At 42.6% G+C, this 19,386-nt stretch overlaps 1 protein-coding gene across 1 annotated transcript in view; it reads right to left on the reverse strand.

The window, feature by feature from the left end:
* Nucleotides 1-19,179, reverse strand: part of smarcc2 (SWI/SNF related BAF chromatin remodeling complex subunit C2) — a gene marked incomplete at its 3' end in the record, with an annotated part of 32,234 nt that extends 13,055 nt beyond the window's left edge. Inside the window, exons 1-18 of the mRNA XM_083972356.1 lie at nucleotides 19,050-19,179; nucleotides 16,736-16,855; nucleotides 15,031-15,116; nucleotides 14,793-14,874; nucleotides 11,119-11,211; nucleotides 10,906-10,975; nucleotides 9,568-9,637; nucleotides 9,350-9,425; nucleotides 8,307-8,551; nucleotides 8,076-8,200; nucleotides 6,901-6,954; nucleotides 6,761-6,798; nucleotides 6,443-6,573; nucleotides 4,599-4,670; nucleotides 3,751-3,864; nucleotides 2,637-2,790; nucleotides 1,919-2,035; nucleotides 451-513 (exon numbers count right to left, since the gene is read on the reverse strand). Of these exons, the coding sequence (XP_083828482.1) occupies nucleotides 451-513; nucleotides 1,919-2,035; nucleotides 2,637-2,790; nucleotides 3,751-3,864; nucleotides 4,599-4,670; nucleotides 6,443-6,573; nucleotides 6,761-6,798; nucleotides 6,901-6,954; nucleotides 8,076-8,200; nucleotides 8,307-8,551; nucleotides 9,350-9,425; nucleotides 9,568-9,637; nucleotides 10,906-10,975; nucleotides 11,119-11,211; nucleotides 14,793-14,874; nucleotides 15,031-15,116; nucleotides 16,736-16,855; nucleotides 19,050-19,160 (1,821 nt within the window). The 5' untranslated portion in view covers nucleotides 19,161-19,179. The remainder of the gene's footprint in view (nucleotides 1-450; nucleotides 514-1,918; nucleotides 2,036-2,636; nucleotides 2,791-3,750; nucleotides 3,865-4,598; nucleotides 4,671-6,442; nucleotides 6,574-6,760; nucleotides 6,799-6,900; nucleotides 6,955-8,075; nucleotides 8,201-8,306; nucleotides 8,552-9,349; nucleotides 9,426-9,567; nucleotides 9,638-10,905; nucleotides 10,976-11,118; nucleotides 11,212-14,792; nucleotides 14,875-15,030; nucleotides 15,117-16,735; nucleotides 16,856-19,049) is intronic.
* Between the last annotated feature and the right edge of the window lie 207 nt (nucleotides 19,180-19,386).

Below are 19,386 nucleotides of genomic sequence, written 5' to 3' on the forward strand. Positions count from 1 at the left end.
ATGACATTCCCTGCATAATTTTATAGGAAGATCAGCAGTTTTATTCTTTTTTTTTGCTGCTAGCTTAGCTTTTTGATCAATTATAAATGTATTAACTTCTGTAACCAAAAATACTATTATCAGTAGTATTTGTTGTGACTGATATTGCCCTGCTGTATATTATGTATTAATGTTTTAAAACTGTTGATATTCAATCATCTATTGATATATAGGCCTATAATTTATTTGTTTATCTATTTAAATACACAAATAAATGTTTAATGTGGCCCTTGAATTAAGTTGATTTTGTAACATACTGTATATGAATTAAATGCTTAGCCTACTCATTTTATTCATTTATTTGTGTGTGTGTGTAGGTGTGTGTGTGTGTGTGTGTGTGTGTGTGTGTGTGTGTGTGTGTGTGTGTGTGTGTGTGTGTGTGTGTGTGTGTGTGTGTGTGTGTGTGTGCACCTCCAGTAGTAGTAGTGTCTCCTGCTCTGTCCACTCCCTCATGGAGCTCGCTGCACTCTTGCTCTGCAAACAAAAACATCACATCTTTATATTAAAATGATGGATTATTATTATTACAGTTAGAAATAAAAAAAAATCTCTGTGGTCTTGGACTTGATGTTTTCAAGGTCTCGGTCTCCAGACCAGTCAAGACCACAGCAGCAGTGACATCTTTTTTTCTTTTACCACAAATGTCTCTCTGTCACTCACTCACTTTACATGTGATGTAATTCAATATCTTTAAAGGAATAGTTCACCAAAAAATGAAATGCTGTGCTGATGAATACTCCGGAGTAGTTTTCTATTCCTCAAAGTGCATCTGGAGACCCGGGAGGCCGGTTCCTAGTTCAACCAAAACTTTATATGAGAGTAATAGGGCCCGACACAAAAACATCTACAACTACATAACAACCATTTAATATTCCTCCACACTGCTTGTCCACTGCAACCCAAGTGTCCTGAAGGGAGATAGTCCAGAGTTTACTGGAAACTACCTCATTTAGGACATTTTTACAGCCTGAACAGTCAGTAAACTCTGGACTATCTCCCTTCAGGACACTTGGGTTGCAGTGGACGAGCAGTGTGGAGGAATATTAAAGCAGAAGTGAGTGATCCGGTCGTTTTCGCTAATGCTGCGTTCCAGGCAGGCTTTTGAAACCGTAAATTACAGCTTCAAGTCACAACTTACGACTTTGTAGCGTTCCAGGCAACCCACTCGTGTTTTTCCGACCTGTTTTACCGGTGAAAGTCACTATAACGGCCACTCGTAACTTCAGACCCGTGAACTCGCACCAGATCGAACTGGTACCACTTCACGGTCGGAAAAATACGAGTTTCCTTGAACGCACCATAACAGTCCTCGTCGCTACGTCACCACATTCACGGCGTTCCTTGGCTGCACACACAGCCCTGCATGCCGTTCTCTCTCCTCATTGGATAAAAACTGTAGGATACGATAAATGTTTTCTCCTCGACTCAGAGCAGAGCAGAGGGACTGAGAGACCCGTGTTTCAGTCCAAACACTCTATGTAAGTGATTGCTGTCGGAAGATACAACTATTTAAGACTTATATTAACACAAATATATCACTTACTTCTGCTTTAAATGGTTGTTATGTAGTTGTAGATGTTTTTGTGTCGGGCCCTATTACTCTCATATAAAGTTTTGGTTGGACTAGGAACCGGCCTCCCGGGTCTCCAGATGACCTTTGAGGAATAAAAAACTACTCCAGAGTATTCATCAGCATGAGGGGGAGTTTTTTTGTAGTTTTTTTGGTGAACTATTTCTTTAAGATAATTAAAATAGTTGTACTGAAGTATCTAGCTGAGGAGGAAAAATGTAAATATCAAGACACATGGTTATTATGAGGACTGGGACTTGGTCTCTCGGATTAGTTGGTCTTGACCACAACGTTTCTTGGCCCTTCTACCTTTGTGGAGCTGCTCTTCTTGCTGTACATGTCGGTCCGCAGCCCAAAGTTCTGCAGGTCTGCAGGTTTATCCTTCACTTTGTCTGGGAACGACATCATCTGCTGGGTGGCCGGGGTCTGCAGGTGAGACAGGAAACACAGGTGAGAGACAGAGGTTAAACATCCTGGAAATCATCATTGTGTACATCAGGCCCGGCGCCACGAGGTTAAAGTCTTGTTTACCAGATAGAAAATCAGCAAACACAACAAAAAGTACTGGTTGAGATATGAAATACCATAACCCCTTGTTATTTGAGGTTATTTTAAAGGGATAGTTCCACATTTTGTCAAATTGGCCCATTACCATAATCCCTATAGTCATAGCAGTAGGTTCATTACCTTTAATTCTCGTTGCAAGCTATTTTTAGAACGGCGGAGCAGAGCCGTGAGCTGCTCAGAGCTACGCTACGGAGGCTCATTATGGGATTTCTTGGTTTCCCTCATCAAACTCATCAAATACACAATCCAACAACTCCACAACGCTCTGGTGGACAAGTTGTGAGCTGCACATTCACCACGCTATGAGATAATAACACAACGTTACCACACAGAGTTGTTTTAGAGGGAAATTCATGCAAAACCACTGATGCACGTTGCCTTCAGGGACAGTTTTTCATCAACAGTCTCTGTATTTCCCTCTAAAACATTTGTGTGTGTGTGTGTGTGTGTTTTATCTGACCTGGGGGGTCTTGGGCTGCAGCGGCACCAGACTGGACGGAGTGTCTGCCAGGACGTGGAAGTGGGAGGTGGGTGGCGGTCCCATGGGCGTGGGCCGGCTCTCTGAGTCCACCTGGTAGTTGATCAGACCCCACTGCTCCAGGAAGGCGTGGACTCTACAAACAAGCACACACACACACACACACACACACACACACACACACACACACACACACACACACACACACACACACACACACACAGGGTTCACACTAGGGCTGGGTATCGTTTAAACATTTCCGATACCGATACCAATTGAGTACTTCATTTTACTACTTTTATTTCAACTTCATTCGATACTGATCATGAGAAAAGAAAGCAATCGGTTGCATGAATGTCACCACTCCTCCCCATTCAAAAGATTTTTACTAGGGATGGGCAATGAAATGAATAGTCGTTCAATTAAAAAAAAAAAAAAAACAGACAATCGTATTGTCTGAAAAAATGTAAATGTTTCCCTTTCACTGGTGCAGAAGGAGAAACATGGAAAGACTCCACCAGAAAGTTCTGTGTGAAACTCTAAATAAAAAACAAATGAAACTGAGGTGCAGCGCAAACTCTGCGAGGTGCGGGTTTTGATGAGAAGTGGCCGGAAAATATTGACATAGTTTTACACCGGGAGAGAAGACTTCCTTGTTTAGATGAGCGCTCATTATGTAACGAGGACTGTGACCAGAAGCGGTAACGTCATTTAAAAATGAAATCGCAGACTGAGACTCAGTATCAGAGAATATATTCTCCGCTGGTACCGAGTCTCAGTCCGCGATTTCATTTTTAAATGACGGACGGCTGTTTTTCAGTCAGTTATTGGCGGTAGTGCTCTTCCATTACCGCTTCTCATTTCCAAAGACGGACAAGAGAGATAAAGACTGCAGCGATTGGCTGCGAGCAAAACCATAGAAACCTTAGTCAGATTGCAGGTATCGTTTTGACAGGCACAGTTTTGATTCTGCTTGGTACTGAGTTGTTCCGGTCGATACCTGAAAGCAATCGAGTACCGATACCCAGCCCTAGTTCACACGCTGCGCTGCCATTGGTCGAGGTTGGTCACATGGTCGCCTTCAGGCTCCACCCACCTCATGATGGCGCACACGTCCCCCGCCAGGTTCCTGCGGCAGGCGGTGGAGGTGAGATACTCCTGAGGGTTCAGTCTGTAGGTGTCGATCATGAAGTTCCTGTAGGCCAGGTAGCTGCAGGAGGGAGAGGGAGAGAGTTAATGTCTAACATCTGGAAATAACCCTGTTTTTAAAGGTTATTCACTAGATTCCATCTTTGAATTCAGGGTTTAGTCCTAAATTGATCCTGAAACGTGTCTTTGTTGCCTCGTTTCATTAGACAGAAACAGACCTGTGACTGTGACTCAACCTGCTTCTTTACCAGGAAATGAAAGGAAACTGATTTTCACTCCTAAAAACATATTTAACATAATATACATTTATATCCTGGGTCTCAGGATATATTTCAATGTGCAAACTGTTTTCTCCTTTAAAATGAAGGACCAGTTCATTTACAATTTACAATTTTACAGCATGAGTAGCACTGCTGTCTGAGACAAACTTCCTACAAGGGACAATAAAAGTTTATCCTTTTTCTTAGTGATTTATTTTCTTGCGCTAAAATTAAGAATGACAGAAAATGGAGACTTTAAATCACCTGTGTGTTTTCTAATCACTGATCAAATGATTTGACCTAAAACATAAACATTTTCTCCTCATCTCAAACCTTTTAACTCTGATCAGTCAAATTATTTCTAAACAAACCAAACTTATTTTAATTTTTGATTAATTTATTTGAGTTACATGATTTTCTGCATGAACAGTTAGATTCACCGATATTTCTAGATTCACCTTTTTTCTCTGGTATGTCAGTGAATTGTTTCCTCATCATATGCGATAACTTTTATTAATGTGTATCGTATACTTACATCTCAGGGGTTTTGGATTTGTTCTTTCCGTTGAAGAACTCTGGCAGAGCTCGGCGCTCGATGGCGTGAACACTGAGGAGAAACAGGAGGACGAATCAGAGCTGCACAAACTCTAGGACGGGTTTTATTTTCAACGACAGATGAGTTCACACTAGTGTTGCTGCCTGAGACTTTATTAATTAAAGGGACATTGTGTAGGAATTCCTCCCATCTAGCGTTGTGGTTGTATATCTCAAGCAACTCAGTCGTATTTTTCATGCTGCATTCACGTGAAATTGGGCAGACGGCAGACGGACGACAGCCGCTGCACATAACGGCATAAACAAGCCTCTATGTAAACAAGTGGTCCGTCAGCACGAGGCAAAACAATACACGTGACAATATGTTGTCATGGCGATGTGGTATTGTTTTACCGTCTTTCTCGGGACTTCTGTGACTAAAATGACATCTGCTTACCCTCTCAATTATCCACCTTTTTCTGAACGTCAAAAACGTAAGCCGGTTTTGCCGGTTTTTTGCTCTTTCGGCGGAATTTTATGTTTACGTTTCCATGGTTTCGGTAGTCGCGGTAAATGCATGGATTTTTTTTTTTTTTTTTTCAATGAAAATCTGTAAAACGCATGGATCATCACACTAGAAGCTTTTAACATTGGATATCACACAGACTGACATCCGTGTTAAAAGCCAGCGTTAATAGATCCATGCGTTTACCGCAACTATGACAACGACTGAAAACCATGGAAACGTAAACATACAATTCCACCGGAAATGCAAAATCATAGATGACGTTTGGAAAATTGTGGATATATGTATAAGAATGATATGAACGGCAAATTCAGAGCTGAAAGGAACACTTCACTTTGTTGATGGGGGGATTACTGGTTAATGAAAAACAGACTGAAGAACCAAATAATCAATTTTCCTGAATAGATAACAGGAGAAGTTACACAATAGCTGTGTCTCAATTCAGGGGCTGCAGCCTTCGGAGGACCCAGCCTACGCGGTCTCCGGAGGCAACGGCTTCGGAGGCTCCTCCGTCGGCTGCATCAACGGTCGGTAAATGGGACGGTCTAGCCTTCAGAGCATTTCCTGATCCGAACGTAAACAACGGCCGGACATTAAACATTTAAAAGTGCCGCTTGTAACGGCTCTACCGCTCTTCCGCTCCTCCTCCTCCTCCTCCTTTTTTTTTTTTTTTTTTTTAAAGAAGTAGAATCAATACCAGGGCAGTTATCAATAATATACTAATAAACAAACCATTGAACAGCAGCCGGGGGGGGGGGGGGGGGGGGCTTCAGGCTATTAAGTGAATAGAGAATAAAGAGCACAAGTAATGTGTTTTCATAGCTTTCTTATTAAAAGTTGTCACACACACCTCCGCTCCTCACCTGTGCAGCCAGAGCAGAGCAGAGCTCAGCAGCGGGCAGACACACCTCCGAGCCGGCCGCAGAGCCGGGTTACCGTGGCTACAGCACAGAGCTGCTACGTTCGATAGCTAACGGCTAGGTTGCTAATAACAACAACGGTGCAGCAAAGCATCTTGGGATACGGGAGGCCGCGAAGGATAGTAGCGATGCATCCTCCGAATGCAGGGGAAAGGAGGACGCATTTGGAGGCTGCGTTTGGAGGAGCCTTCGAATTTAGACGAATTGGGACAGAACAGCCTTCACACAGCGCTCTGACGTAATCGGCCTTCAAATGCACCCTCCGAAGGCTGCAGCCCCTGAATTGGGACACAGCTAATGTCCCTTTAATAATAATTTAATTTAACACCAGGAGGGAAAAGAAGTTCCTGGATGTGAGTTTCCTCGTCGGCTCTCAGGTGTTTTTTTTTCTCGTCGTACCTGTTGTAGTCGAACCAGGCGGCGTAGCTCGGGATGATGATGTGGTGAGTCTGTTCGGTCACGTTGTCCTCGTGAAGGTCCGAGCCTTTCACCGGTTCACCCTTCACGCTCGGGGAGCCTTCCTCCTCCTCCTGTTAGCACACACACACACACACACACAGGCAGACACACACACACACACACACACACACACACACACACACACACACACACACACACACACACACACACACACACACACACACACACACAGAGGATGATGTATGGGCCTGACTGTCCTCGGGTCACGTCACATCGTCTGTCTCGCGCTGCCTTTACCTTTCCTGTTGTTTCCATGGACTCGTCCTCCTGCTCATCTGTTAAATATATTAATCAATAATATTAATTTGATATAAGACAATAATAAAACAATATAATCAGGAAGCAGGAAGCAGGAAGAAAACTAAACTGCTGCTCACCCATGTCCATTCCTCCTTTGACTGGAGTTGAATCCGAGTCCTTTTTAGTGTTATCTGTAGAAACAAAGTCAGTGAGTGATGAACATGGCTGTGTTGTTATTTATTAGGTTATTATTTATTTATTTGTTAGCTTATTGATGAGTTTGTTTTTTTTAGATGGATGGATATTGTTTGTTTGTTTTGTTTTGTTTCATTTTTAGGGAGCCTTTATGGGATGGAAACTAGCCTTTTGGCAAAATCTGGCATACTGTATTTGCAGAAATGTTTTTTTTTTTTTATATTCTCTGTCCCTGTCAAATGAATAACTTTAAATAAATGTGTTTATTTATAGCTCTTTTGTATTCTATTGCACTTGACTTATGCATTTTATGGTATTTTAATAATGGTGGTTTTTATTGATCTGTACAGCACTTTCATTGTTTTTAAAGTGCTCTATAAATAAAGTTTGAGGTGGGTTGAAGTAGATAAATACATTTTAGTTCATGTTTTGCAAATATATGAATTATTTATTGATACAAATGAGCTAAAATTTAAAGATTTGGTAGACTTTAAAACTGCAGTCAGCTAATGTTCCCTGGCTGTTTTTAGAAGATGTTCAGAAAGTCACTGTACAGCACCGTGAAAAAGCACCCCCCCGCCCCTTCCTGATTTCTTTCTTTCTTTCTTTTTTGCATGTTTGTCAGGTTAAAGATCATTAAACAAATTAGATAAGAATCAAATATTAGACAAAGATGAGCCAAGTTAATCCAGAATGCAGTTTTTAAATGATGATTTTTAATTTATTAAGGCTAAAAAGATATTTAAATCCAAATCAGGCCTGGGTATGGATAGTGAAATTGAACTCACCTTTCCAAAAAATTTGATTTAACAGTTAGTTCATGATTTAACAAGCGGAGCAATTACTTTTTTTTTTCTTTTTTTTTTTTTACATAGAGTTAGGTCGGTTTTGATGGCTTTTTTCCCTTTATAAATGAAATCATCATTTGAAACATTTACTTTGTCTAATATTAAAATTAGTTTTATGATCTTAAACATCAGGAAGGGGGCAAATAATTTAATATAATATTAAAATAATTGATGTATATATGTTTCTATTCATTTCTATTGTGCAAATCTTGAGTTGTGTTAAATCAAAGACTGAAATAATTCAAATAATATCAAAGACTGAGGTGTACTTGTCTTGGCTGTGTTTCCTTCTTCAGACGCTGGAACAGGTGAAGCTTCATCCAGGTCCTTACTGAGATCCTCCTGCTCCTCCTCCCTCTGGCCCCGTTTGGACTTGGTGTACGGGGTCGTCGGCCTGTCGGTGCACACGCCACAGAATAGATACCATAATATGATAAATATATTATTATTATCACCGTACAGTCTGATGTTCCTGAAAACCGTCAAAAAAACAAACGAACCCTTTCTTGGTGTTCTTCTTCTTGCTCTCCTGAGGCGGAGGCGTGGGCGAGGGCGACGGCGAGCGCTTCCTCTTCTTGGCGCTGCCGGGCTTCTTGTCCCGCCGCTCGTCGGGCGTGGTCACCTCGTCCGTCAGCGTCTTGGCGGAGATCCTCTTCCTCTTGGGGCAGCCGTCCCCGACCTCGTAGTCCTCCTCGTTCATCCACTCGTTGTACTGGTCCAGGTCTAAGATCCACTTGGCGTGGACCTGAGAGCAGAGAAAATAAAGACGTATTTCTTTAACAGGTTGAAATAAATGAAGTGAAATTAGAAAATATAATTTCCTCTGTGAGTTAAAGGGATAGTTCATTCAACATTTTGGCAAATTGGCCCATTGCCATAATCCCTATAGTCATAGCAGTAGGTTCGTTACCTTTAATTGTCGGTGCAAGCTGTTTTTAGAACGGCGGAGCAGAGCCGTGAGCTGCTCAGAGCTACGCTACAGAGGAGGCTCATTATGGGATTTCTTGGTTTCCCTCATCATCAAACTCATCAAATACACAATCCAACAACTCCACAACGCTCTGGTGGACAAGTTGTGAGCTGCACATTCACCACGCTATGAGATAATAACACAATGTTACCACACAGAGTTGGAAAGAGGGAAATATAGAGACTGTTGATGAAAAACTGTCCCTGAAGGCAACGCGCATCAGCGGTTTTACATGAATTTACCTCTAAAACAACTCTGTGTGGTAACGTTGTGTTATTATCTCATAGCGTGGTGAATGTGCAGCTCACAACTTGTCCACCAGAGCGTTGTGGAGTTGTTGAATTGTGTATTTGATGAGTTTGATGAGGGAAACCAAGAAATCCCATAATGAGCCTCCGTAGCGTAGCTCTGAGCAGCTCACGGCTCTGCTCCACCGTTCTAAAAATATCTTGCACCGACAATTAAAGGTAACGAACTTACTGCTATGACTCTACTGCTATGACTGGCAATGGGCCAATTTGCCAAAATGTTGAACTATCCCTTTAAAGGATAAGACTGTAAGTGGTCCGGTACCTTCCTGGGCTTCTCTGGACTGGGAGGATCCTCCACTGCTGCTTCGATCTCACTGGCCGCGATCCAGGTGTCATAACTACAGCAGTGAGAGGAGGAAAAGAGGAAAAGGTCAAAAGGTCAAAGGCCTGAGAAAGAGTTCAACTTTGAGCCAGTAAAAATATAATATATAGAAGTGTTAAACTTTGACAATAAAAGCAGGAAACACATGTGGAACCGACCTGTCGGGGAAGTATCCCCAGTGGAGCAGCACCTGTTTATCTCTCTTCATCACAGGACGAACCCACTCCTCTGGAGCAACACAACAACACAACAACAACAACAACATCATCATCATCATCATCATCATCATCATCAGGAAGGAAGGAAGGAAGGAAGGAAGGAAGGAAGGAAGGAAGGAAGGAAGGAAGGAAGGAAGGAAGGAAGGAAGGGAGGAAGGAAGGGAAAGATGGGAGGAAAGAAGGAAGGAAAGATAGAAGGAGAGAGGGAACAGATTGGGTCAAAAAGGAGGAAAGAAGTAAGGACGAAGGGAGAGAAGGAAGGAAGGAAGGAAGGAAGGAAGTGAAAAGGGAAGGAAAGAAAGAGGGAGGGAGGGAGGGAGGGAGGGAACAGATTTGTTCAGGGAAGGAAGAAGGGAAAGAGGGGACGAAAGAAGGAAGGGAAAAGGGAAGGGAAAAAGGAAGGAAAGACAGAGGGAGGAAACAGATCAGGTCAATTGGATCAAAAGAGGAAGGAAGAAGTAAAGACGAAGGGAAGGAAGGAAGGAAGGAAGGAAGGAAGGAAGGAAGGAAGGAAGGAAGGAAGAGAGGGAACAGATTTGTTCAAGGAAGGAAGAAGAAGGAAGGAGGAAGGGAAGGAAGGAATGAAGAAAGGGAGGGGAAAGGATTGTGGAAAGGAAGGAAGGAAAGAAAGATGGAGAGAGAGAACAGATTCGTTCAAGGAATGAAGAAGGGAAAGAAGGGACGAAAGAAGGAAGGGAAAAAGGAAGGAAAAACAGAGGGAGGAAACAGATCAGGTCAATTGGGTCAAAAGAGGAAGGAAGAAGAAGTAAAGACGAAGGGAAGGAAGGAAGGAAGGGAAAAACTAAGGAAAGATAGAAGGAGAGAGGGAACAGATTGGGTCAAAAAGGAAGAAAGAAGTAAGGACGAAAGGAAAGAAGGAAGGAAGGAAGGAAGGAAGGAAGGAAGGAAGGAAGGAAGGGAAAAGGGAAGGAAAGAAAGATGGAGGGTGGGAGGGAATAGATCAAGATCGTTCAAGGAAGGAAGAAGAAGGAAGAAGGAAGGGAAGGATGGAATGAAGAAAGGGAGGGGAAAAGTATTGTGGAAAGAAGGAAGGGAGAAAGGAAGGAAGGAAGGAAGGGAGAAAGGAAGGAAGGAAGGGAGAAAGGAAGGAAGGAAGGAAGGAAGGAAGGAAGGAAGGAAGGGAGAAAGGAAAGAAGGAAGGGAGGAAGGAAGGAAGGAAGGAAGGAAGGAAGGAAGGAAGGAAGGAAGGAAGGAAGGAAGGAAGGAAGGAGAGAAGGAGAGAAGGAAGGAAGGAAGGAAGGGAACAGATGGTCTCACCTTCCTCCAGACTGGTGGGAATAGGAACGACGACGTGGGAGCTGGAGGTTTTGTCTTCAGTCACTGAGCCCTGCAACAACAACAACAACAGAAAAACAACAACGTATTAAAGCTTAAAAACTCTCCAGATGTTTCCACCTCTGTGTGCGACGCCACGGTAACCACGACGCCGACGGTAACCACGACGCCACGGTAACCACCACCACCACTCACCTGGTGTCTCTTGATGATGTCCTTCAGCTTCCCCAGCAGCTTGGGTTCGATGTCGGAGCTCAGGTAGATGACGGGTCGACTCAGGCAGTTGTTCTGAAACACAAACACAAACACAAACACTTAGAATCATTTATATAGTTTATATTGTATCATCTATCCACCACTTTCCGGAGAATGATGCTGGGTGTGGCCATGACACTCCACTCCACCGTTACTGTATTGTTGACAGCATAGACTGGTTGATAGACATCGGCCGTGATGACTTTATTTATAATCATCACGTAATTTTAATGAGAACAATACGGACGAGGTTTTAGCTTTATGTCACATTTTCACGTCACTATACTATCACCGTTGCGACTACTCTGATGTTTATGAAGTCTATAAAACGAATTGTTGAACAAACATTTTAAATTAGCTGGGCTAACCGTTAGCTGTTAGCCGTTAGCAGTGTCAATAAACAATAACTCAATAAACGACCCATGAAAAAAATATTTTTTCCAGTGGATATCCTAGTTCCAACATGACTGAGCTAACTGGAGTAGTTTCATGTCGTGTCCCACAACGGGAGGGTTTTAACAGCTGACGTCCTGATGTTAGCTTAGCTGCTGCCATTAGCTACCGCTGCTGCCGTTAGCTGTCAGCAGCAGCAAAGCTAACAACTACGATAACCATGACTAATTACAAAAACATGCACACAGAAATAGTAATGTTTGTTCAATAATTCGTTTTATAGACTTAAAGGTCATAGCTACAACTTTTTCATCAAAAGGATACATTTTTCAAAAAATAATGCATCCACAGAATGTCTAGAGGGGTGCAGAATAAAAGTATTAATTTTACTGAATTTTTTCTAAAAAGTATATTAATAATTGTTTAATACATTTTGGCGGGTCCGAAATATGTAAATATTTACATCTGGTCACGTTGGCAATGTCGGCATGGAATGGTCTCTGTGGCAACAGCATTAGAACGTTGATGTCATGTGTAACTGCTGTAACTGGAAACCAGTAAAACAGAAGGTTGGAGCGAGAGCTACTGGCCAGGAGGAATTAAACTTGTAGTATTCACCTTTAACAAACATCAGATTTAGTCAAAACGGTTTTGGCCGCTCGCTAGAATGCTACCAGAGCCAGTCTTTTCTCTGATGCTACTAAAACCGACTCCCGTTGTGGTGTGATGCAATGGATCATGGGAAAATAAAGTGGTGGATAGGATACTTCCAACCAGACTTCTACCAATCAAAACCAACAGATACAAAAAAACACTCCGCTGCCATCTCCTTCCTTAAAGGAGAATTCCGGGCAATTTCAACTGGGGGCTGTATGTTCCTAACATTTTAGGTCTAACAGAAGGAATCTGAAGGTTTTCAGTTTAATGTCTCCTGTTTTGCGGTAGTTGTGTCTGTTCCCCGCGTCGCCACGGCAGCGATGAATGGGAGCAGATTGAAGTTCTGCTGCTTAGGCTGTTTCCATCCCTCAAAGCCACAGACAGCGTCAGATGGAGACTCAAACATGCAGCCAGAAGTTTATTTACTTCAACAAGTCGACATGTTTGTAAAACTAGATCTAATTCAAAGTCTGGCGGAGTCGAGACCCAAGTTGACGCTCGGTGTGTTCAGGTGCAGTGGGAAGCTCCCGTTTGTGTCATAAACACAGGAATATCAACTCTGGACTTGCTTGGAGTAAACATTTTTTTCCATAGACAAACATGCACTGAGAAGTTTATTTACTTCATTTGGGACGAATAAAGGTGTTTAAAGGGACAACGAGGAGTTTTGGAAAAGCAAAGTGTTTCCTCACTACATTTATGAGCCTCCGCACACCGTAAAATTCTTTGACCGGTGCAAGACAGACTCATGTTTTCATTCATCAAGAATTAAAGTCAGAGGTTCAAAGACGATCACATACCGTCGTAGTTCCCACCATAAACGGCGATTCAGCTGCGTTATTCTCATGACTCGTTGCGAAACCGAAAGTAAAAAACGCTGGTCGGCTCGCCCAGCATCTCCGCCACCACTAATAATAACAAAATAACCATAGAGACAGAACGATATATTTATCGAAAATGGGCCCATTAACAAGTGTGGGTAGCGGAGATTCATCCACATTAACGTGAGACTTTTTTATAACCGAATAGAAACTCCTCGTTGTCCCTTTAAGTTGAAGTTTAAGAGAAATATATATAAAATAAAAAATGCATTTAACATAATCTCAATAACTATAAGATGATCCGTGTCGGTGCTTGGTGCTGTTGAGCTCATCAGATCAGAGGAAGCTGATTAAAGGAGGATTACTCTGTGGTTGCGTCACATGATGAGGTGCGTTTCATTATTTCTATCTGCAGCCTGATGATGATGATGTAACAGGAGGACACGACACTCAGTCACTGAGCTGAGATAAATTATAACGAACGCACTGAGATCTGAAAACACAAACTTAAAGGTATAGTACGTAGGAATTCCCCCCATCTAGCGGTGCGGTTGCATATCTGAACGTATTCTTGATGTTGCATTCAGGTGAAATGGGGCAGACGTCAGACAGACAACAGACGCTGCATGTAACAGGATAAACTAGCGTCTATGTAAACAAGTGGTCCGCCAGCACGAGGCAAAACAATACAGGCCTGACAACATGTTGTCATGGTGATGTGGTATTGTTTTACCGTCTCTCTCTGGTGGAGTAAAATCACATCCGGTTGGTTTGCCGACGGCCGTCTGCCTGACTGCACCTGAATGCAACACCGGTGCCTCCGTCCTTCCTCACACTACACAGTGGTGACAGTTTTAAAGGGATAGTTCACCCAAAATTGAAATTTCACTCATTATCTCCTCCCCCTCATGTTGACTAAGGGCTGGGAGAAGTTTCAGAGTCCTCCGTGGCTTCTCTGAGTTACAGGGGGTCTCGGCGTAGCAGTGCATGTCCATATAACGGTTGCAAATGGATACCAACTGTCTTTGTAACAAAAAGACACACCAAAAAACATCCAAATACCGAAACAAAGCTTCTCGAAGCTCCTCTTCCCAGTTCATCCAAATTTGGACGAACCAGGAAGAGGAGCTTCGAGAAGCTTCTGCTACAAACAAGCTTGAAAAATAGAAGAATAATTTAATTATTTTCGGGACAATTTCGCATTTCGGGGCTTCAATACAAGAGGGACATTACATACGAGCAGCATGGAGGTATTTGGATGTTTTTTGGTGTGTCTTTTTGTTACGAAGACAGTTGGTATCCATTTGCAACCGTCATATGGACATGCACTGCTACGCCGAGACCCCCTGTAACTCAGAGAAGCCACGGAGGACTCTGAAACTTCTCCCAGCCCTTAGTCCACATGAGGGGGGGGAGATAATGAGGGAAATTTCAATTTTGGGTGAACTGTCCCTTTAACAGGTGCTACCTGGAAAACTTTCTCCCCCTGAGTTTCCGTGGTTACCTACGGTGACGCTGCCACTCAACGTAAAAAATGGCGATGCAACATGGCCGCCTCGGTTCGGTGCGTCGCCCACTTATGTATTTGTAACGACTTGTAACAACTCATTCTAAGGAACCAGAAAGCTTTCATTTGTAGCAGCTGTGATTCACCTTCAGTGAAATACGGATTTATGAAAGACATGTTTGATTTTTGATAATAAAAAGCCAAATAAGTTACAGACTGAGGCTTTAAAAACTCACCTGCACCAGCGACTTCTCGATCGTCATGAACATCTCCACATTCCGGTCCATCCTCGACGGATTCTGGAAGTCAAACCTGCGCCTACCAGGAAGTTAGACTGGAGTTACACACGAAGCGGCAACAGAGCCAAAAATCCACCTGCAGCGCTGTTCACAACTCTGCGTCATTTATTTCAATTTTTCCATTTTGTTTTTATCAAACACTTCTTTTAAAAACCAGACAGAAAGAAAGTCTTACCATCCTTGGTCACTCTTGAACTTGTAGGCAGCAGCCAGGATGTGGCACAGAGCCCCCCCTGACTTAAAGTCCAGGAAACACTTCATCTGCACAAAACAACACAACAAGAAGGTGATATTTTATATTATAAAAGTCAATTTTGTGGAAAATATCTCATAGTATAATGAACACAATGTTGTGTGCATAGAAAAAATACAACATATTCTTATGCTTTAAGAGTGAATCTCATTTGTCTGCTGCTGCTGCAATAAAGGAAATCTTTCTTCTTATCTGATCTTGTGCAATTTGAACAGAGGAATAAAATAAACATCTGCCTCAATCAATAAAAAAACAAACAAACCCTGAAACAGGAAGGACCGTTTAAATTAAGCGATTAAATCTGTAAACAAGCTGAAATTCTGTCTCGTATTTTACGTTTCAAAGGGACTTCAATGCACATAATGGTAAAGTGGAAGTGAAGGATAAATCTCTGTGTCTTAATTATAGTAAAAAAAATCCAACATAACATTATTTTTCATGCAATCTGAACGGAGGAATCAACAAACAAACAAATACAACCACTGTCACCATGGAAGCTTCAGAGAATCAATACTGTGTATCTGAATGTATTGAATGTATGTATTCAGGACTCTATACATTACACACTGGCTGGTTTTTCTTCCTTTAACACCCGGAGGTTACAGCACTGGTATATTCTAACATATAAGGCTATTTTAGGCAAACTGCCTTCATACCTCTGCTCAAAGTTTACTGCTGTTCAAATCACACATGATCTTAGAGCTAATAGCTGGTTGAGATTTAAGGTTCCCTTAAAGGGATACGCCAACATTTTGGCAAATTGGCCCATTGCCATAATCCCTATAGTCATAGCAGTAGGTTCGTTACCTTTAATTGTCGGTGCAAGCTATTTTTAGAACGGCGGAGCAGAGCCGTGAGCTGCTCAGAGCTACGCTACGCGGGCTCATTATGGGATTTCTTGGTTTCCCTCATCAAACTCATCAAATACACAATCCAACAACTCCACAACGCTCTGGTGGACAAGTTGTGAGCTGCACATTCACCACGCTATGAGATAATAACACAACGTTACCACACAGAGTTGTTTTAGAGGGAAATTCATGTAAAACCACTGATGCACGTTGCCTTCAGGGACAGTTTTTCAGCAAGCAGTCTCTGTATTTCCCTCTAAAACAACTCTGTCTGGTAACGTTCTGCAGCTCGCCGCTCTGCTCCGCCGTTCTAAAAAATAGCTTGCACTGACAATTAAAGGTAACGAACCCACTGCTATGAATATAGGGATTATGGCAATGGGCCAATTTGCCAAAATGTTAAACTATCCCTTTAAAGCCTGTGCATATTCTCATTTGTCCAGGTCATAGTATCTCAAAGGAGTTTGTCCCTTTAAACAATCTTTAAAAACAATCTCTCTCTAAACTAAGAGTCACCAGTTGCACCGGTGACTCTGAGCTTTTAAATTGTGTTGCACCTTTAGCGTCTCTTTTTGTATCGATTATCATTGTCTTTTTTGCTCCCTTGCTCTTGCCATGTATGTTCTCGCTTGTTTTGATTGATTGTTTTGTAAAGCTGCTCTTCCTGACCAGGACATCCTTGGAAAAGAGACTGTTAAATCTCTATGGATCCTTCCTGGATAAATAAAGGTTAAATAAAAACAAATTTAAAAATTGATAAACGCAGTGTGACCTACCGGCAGTTTGGTGAGGGGGGGGTTGCTGACATGTCGACCGAAGACTTCCTCCTGGAACTGGAGCAGCTGGACCACCAGGCTGGACAGGGACTTGTTGGTGGGGGGCTCGGCCTGGATGTACTGAGGGAGGGAGGGGGGGGAGACAGTGTTGTCATAGAATAAATGATGAGGAGGGTGAATTCATATTTAATCATTATTATTATTAAGTGGCTTTTGACAAATTTACAGGTGAGACAAAACAAAATTTTGACCACACTTCAATCAACTGTATTCATTTAACCTTAAACCACAACATTGCAACCACAGACATACTGTACTTATATGAATGAGTATTTATGTACCGGTAATAAACTTATGGCATATTAACACATAGCCTATCTCTGTGCATATTAACACATATTAACATGTTCTAAAACATTTTAAAATAAAAAAAATATGGTAAAAACGTCAGATACGCCTTTTTGGCACCAAACATTTCCCATTCTTCTATGGACATATTGGGCGTATCTACTGAACAATGCATTGAATTGATTGAATAATTAACACTTGAATAAGTAATTAATTTTCATTTAACTCAAGGGTCCTATGTTCCCCGCTGTTGCCGGTTGATTGATTCTCTCTGCACATCTGGACTCTCTCTCTCTATCTGGCCTGTCTAGCCTCTACCTGGTCTTTTTACTATTAAACTTAACCAACTCCTTTCTTCATTGCCTAAACCCGACCAATGGGACAATTCCACTTCTCACTCAAAGTCACAACTCAACTTCTCATTCAGAAACAGGCAAAAATCTGCAAAGTCACAACTCCACTGCAGGTATGGGACCAGAAATTGCATGTTTCTCGGGTCCTTTTGGGGAAAAGCGGGGAACATAAGACCCTTTTTTATGTTCCCCAGTCACACACAAAACAGCTACATAGGACCCGGGGAACATAGGGATGATGATTCTGTCTTACTGTCATTACTCTTGTGAGGACATACATTCAAAAACAACTCATCTTCAACTTCTTCAATATAGGATTCATCAGTTTGTTTCATATTATTTATTGCACCCCGCAGTCTCTCTCTTTCTCTTTTGTTGGATATGTTTGCCTTTGTTACTGTTATAGTGTATGTATGGTACAAGGCAGGACAAATAAAGTTAATTTGATTGAATATTCATCAAAATCTTTTCTGCCTCATACAATTTCCATGTCTGCTGTTTTCTCAGTCATTTTTAATACTGTTTAAGGGCACCAACTACACTTTCTGGCTCTGAACATTACTCACAGTTTCATGTTAGGTCTTTATTGTTTTGTTGCTTTATTCAATACAGTTTGATCTCAGATAGGTCATCATTGGATAGAGCTCATCGAGACCTTTTATTGTTTTGATATGAAGAGTTCATTTGCAAAAGCAGGTAGGTTAAATGCCATTTTGAAAAAGATGAGCTGCTGCTTTTGAATTATTCTTTGCATAGTGTTGTTTTCAATAAAGCTTTTTCTTTCTTTTTTTTTTTTAGCTACGTCTGTTTCGTTACGTCTCATCTCCTTGACGTCAAAGCCACTCAACTCTGGTTTGACTGATATCACCTGGTGTAGCTAAATAGCCTAATAATTAACTTTAAAAAAAACAAAAAACGGAGTTATCTGCTTTTGCAAATGAACTCTTCATATACAGAACTCATATTCGCCCAAAATGTCACTTCCTTTGACTCTAAGACGTCGATACATATAGATATCATCATCATCTTCTATATCAGTCTAAAATAATAATAATAATCAGTGTCTCGGAGCTCGCGGCTGCTTGTAACGTTATTGCTGCACACACACAGGCCGCGCGAGGAGGAGGAGGCTCCAGTCATTCAGTCAGCTCCGCGCGCCACACACCGCTCGAGCCAACATCTGGATCTGAGCTGCAGCTGCATTAGCCCGTTAGCTCCGCGCGCGCTAGCTGTAGCTGTAGCTGTAGCGGGCTAAAGTCACCCCCCTTTTATCACACACACAGACACACACACAGACACACACATCCACCCCCGACACACACACACACACACACCCCTAACCCTACAATAACCGGACTGGACATCGCCGCTCGCGCCTGCAGCTGTAGCAGCAGCTGGAGCCGCGAGCGCAGCATCCTTTTGTATGGCGGCGGCGGCGGCTGTGGTGAATCAAACAGCTGGACCCTCCTCTCCTCCTCTCCTCTCCTCTCCTCTCCTCTCCTCTCTCTCTCTCTCTTTGTCACTGCCTCTGCCCGGCGGATAAGAGCCCCACGTTTCACGGGTGGAAACCCTCCCCCGCGTGGACCGTTAAAGAGGAAACATGCGCTCGGTACCTTCTTGTAATTCTTGCCCAGCCACACGCGGACATTATCAAACTGGGAGACGGTGTCAGACGCTTCGAAATATTTTACATTGGGGCCGCCGTCTTTCTTCCGCACCGCCATCTTTGCTTGCAGAGTAGACAACCAACAACCAACCAACCAACCAACCAGCCAGTCGGTCAGTGACGCGGCTGCTGGCGCCGCCTAGTGGCCGCAGCCCGGGACTGCAGCTCCGCGGCGCCGCTGCGATCATAGACATATATATAAATAATATAGTATATATTTATATATATATATGTCTATGGCTGCGATGACCAGCAGCGACCAGCAGGGGGCAGAGCGCTGCAGG

Source organism: Trachurus trachurus, assembly GCF_905171665.1.
Source record: "Trachurus trachurus genome assembly, chromosome: 5".
Lineage (NCBI taxonomy): Eukaryota > Metazoa > Chordata > Actinopteri > Carangiformes > Carangidae > Trachurus > Trachurus trachurus.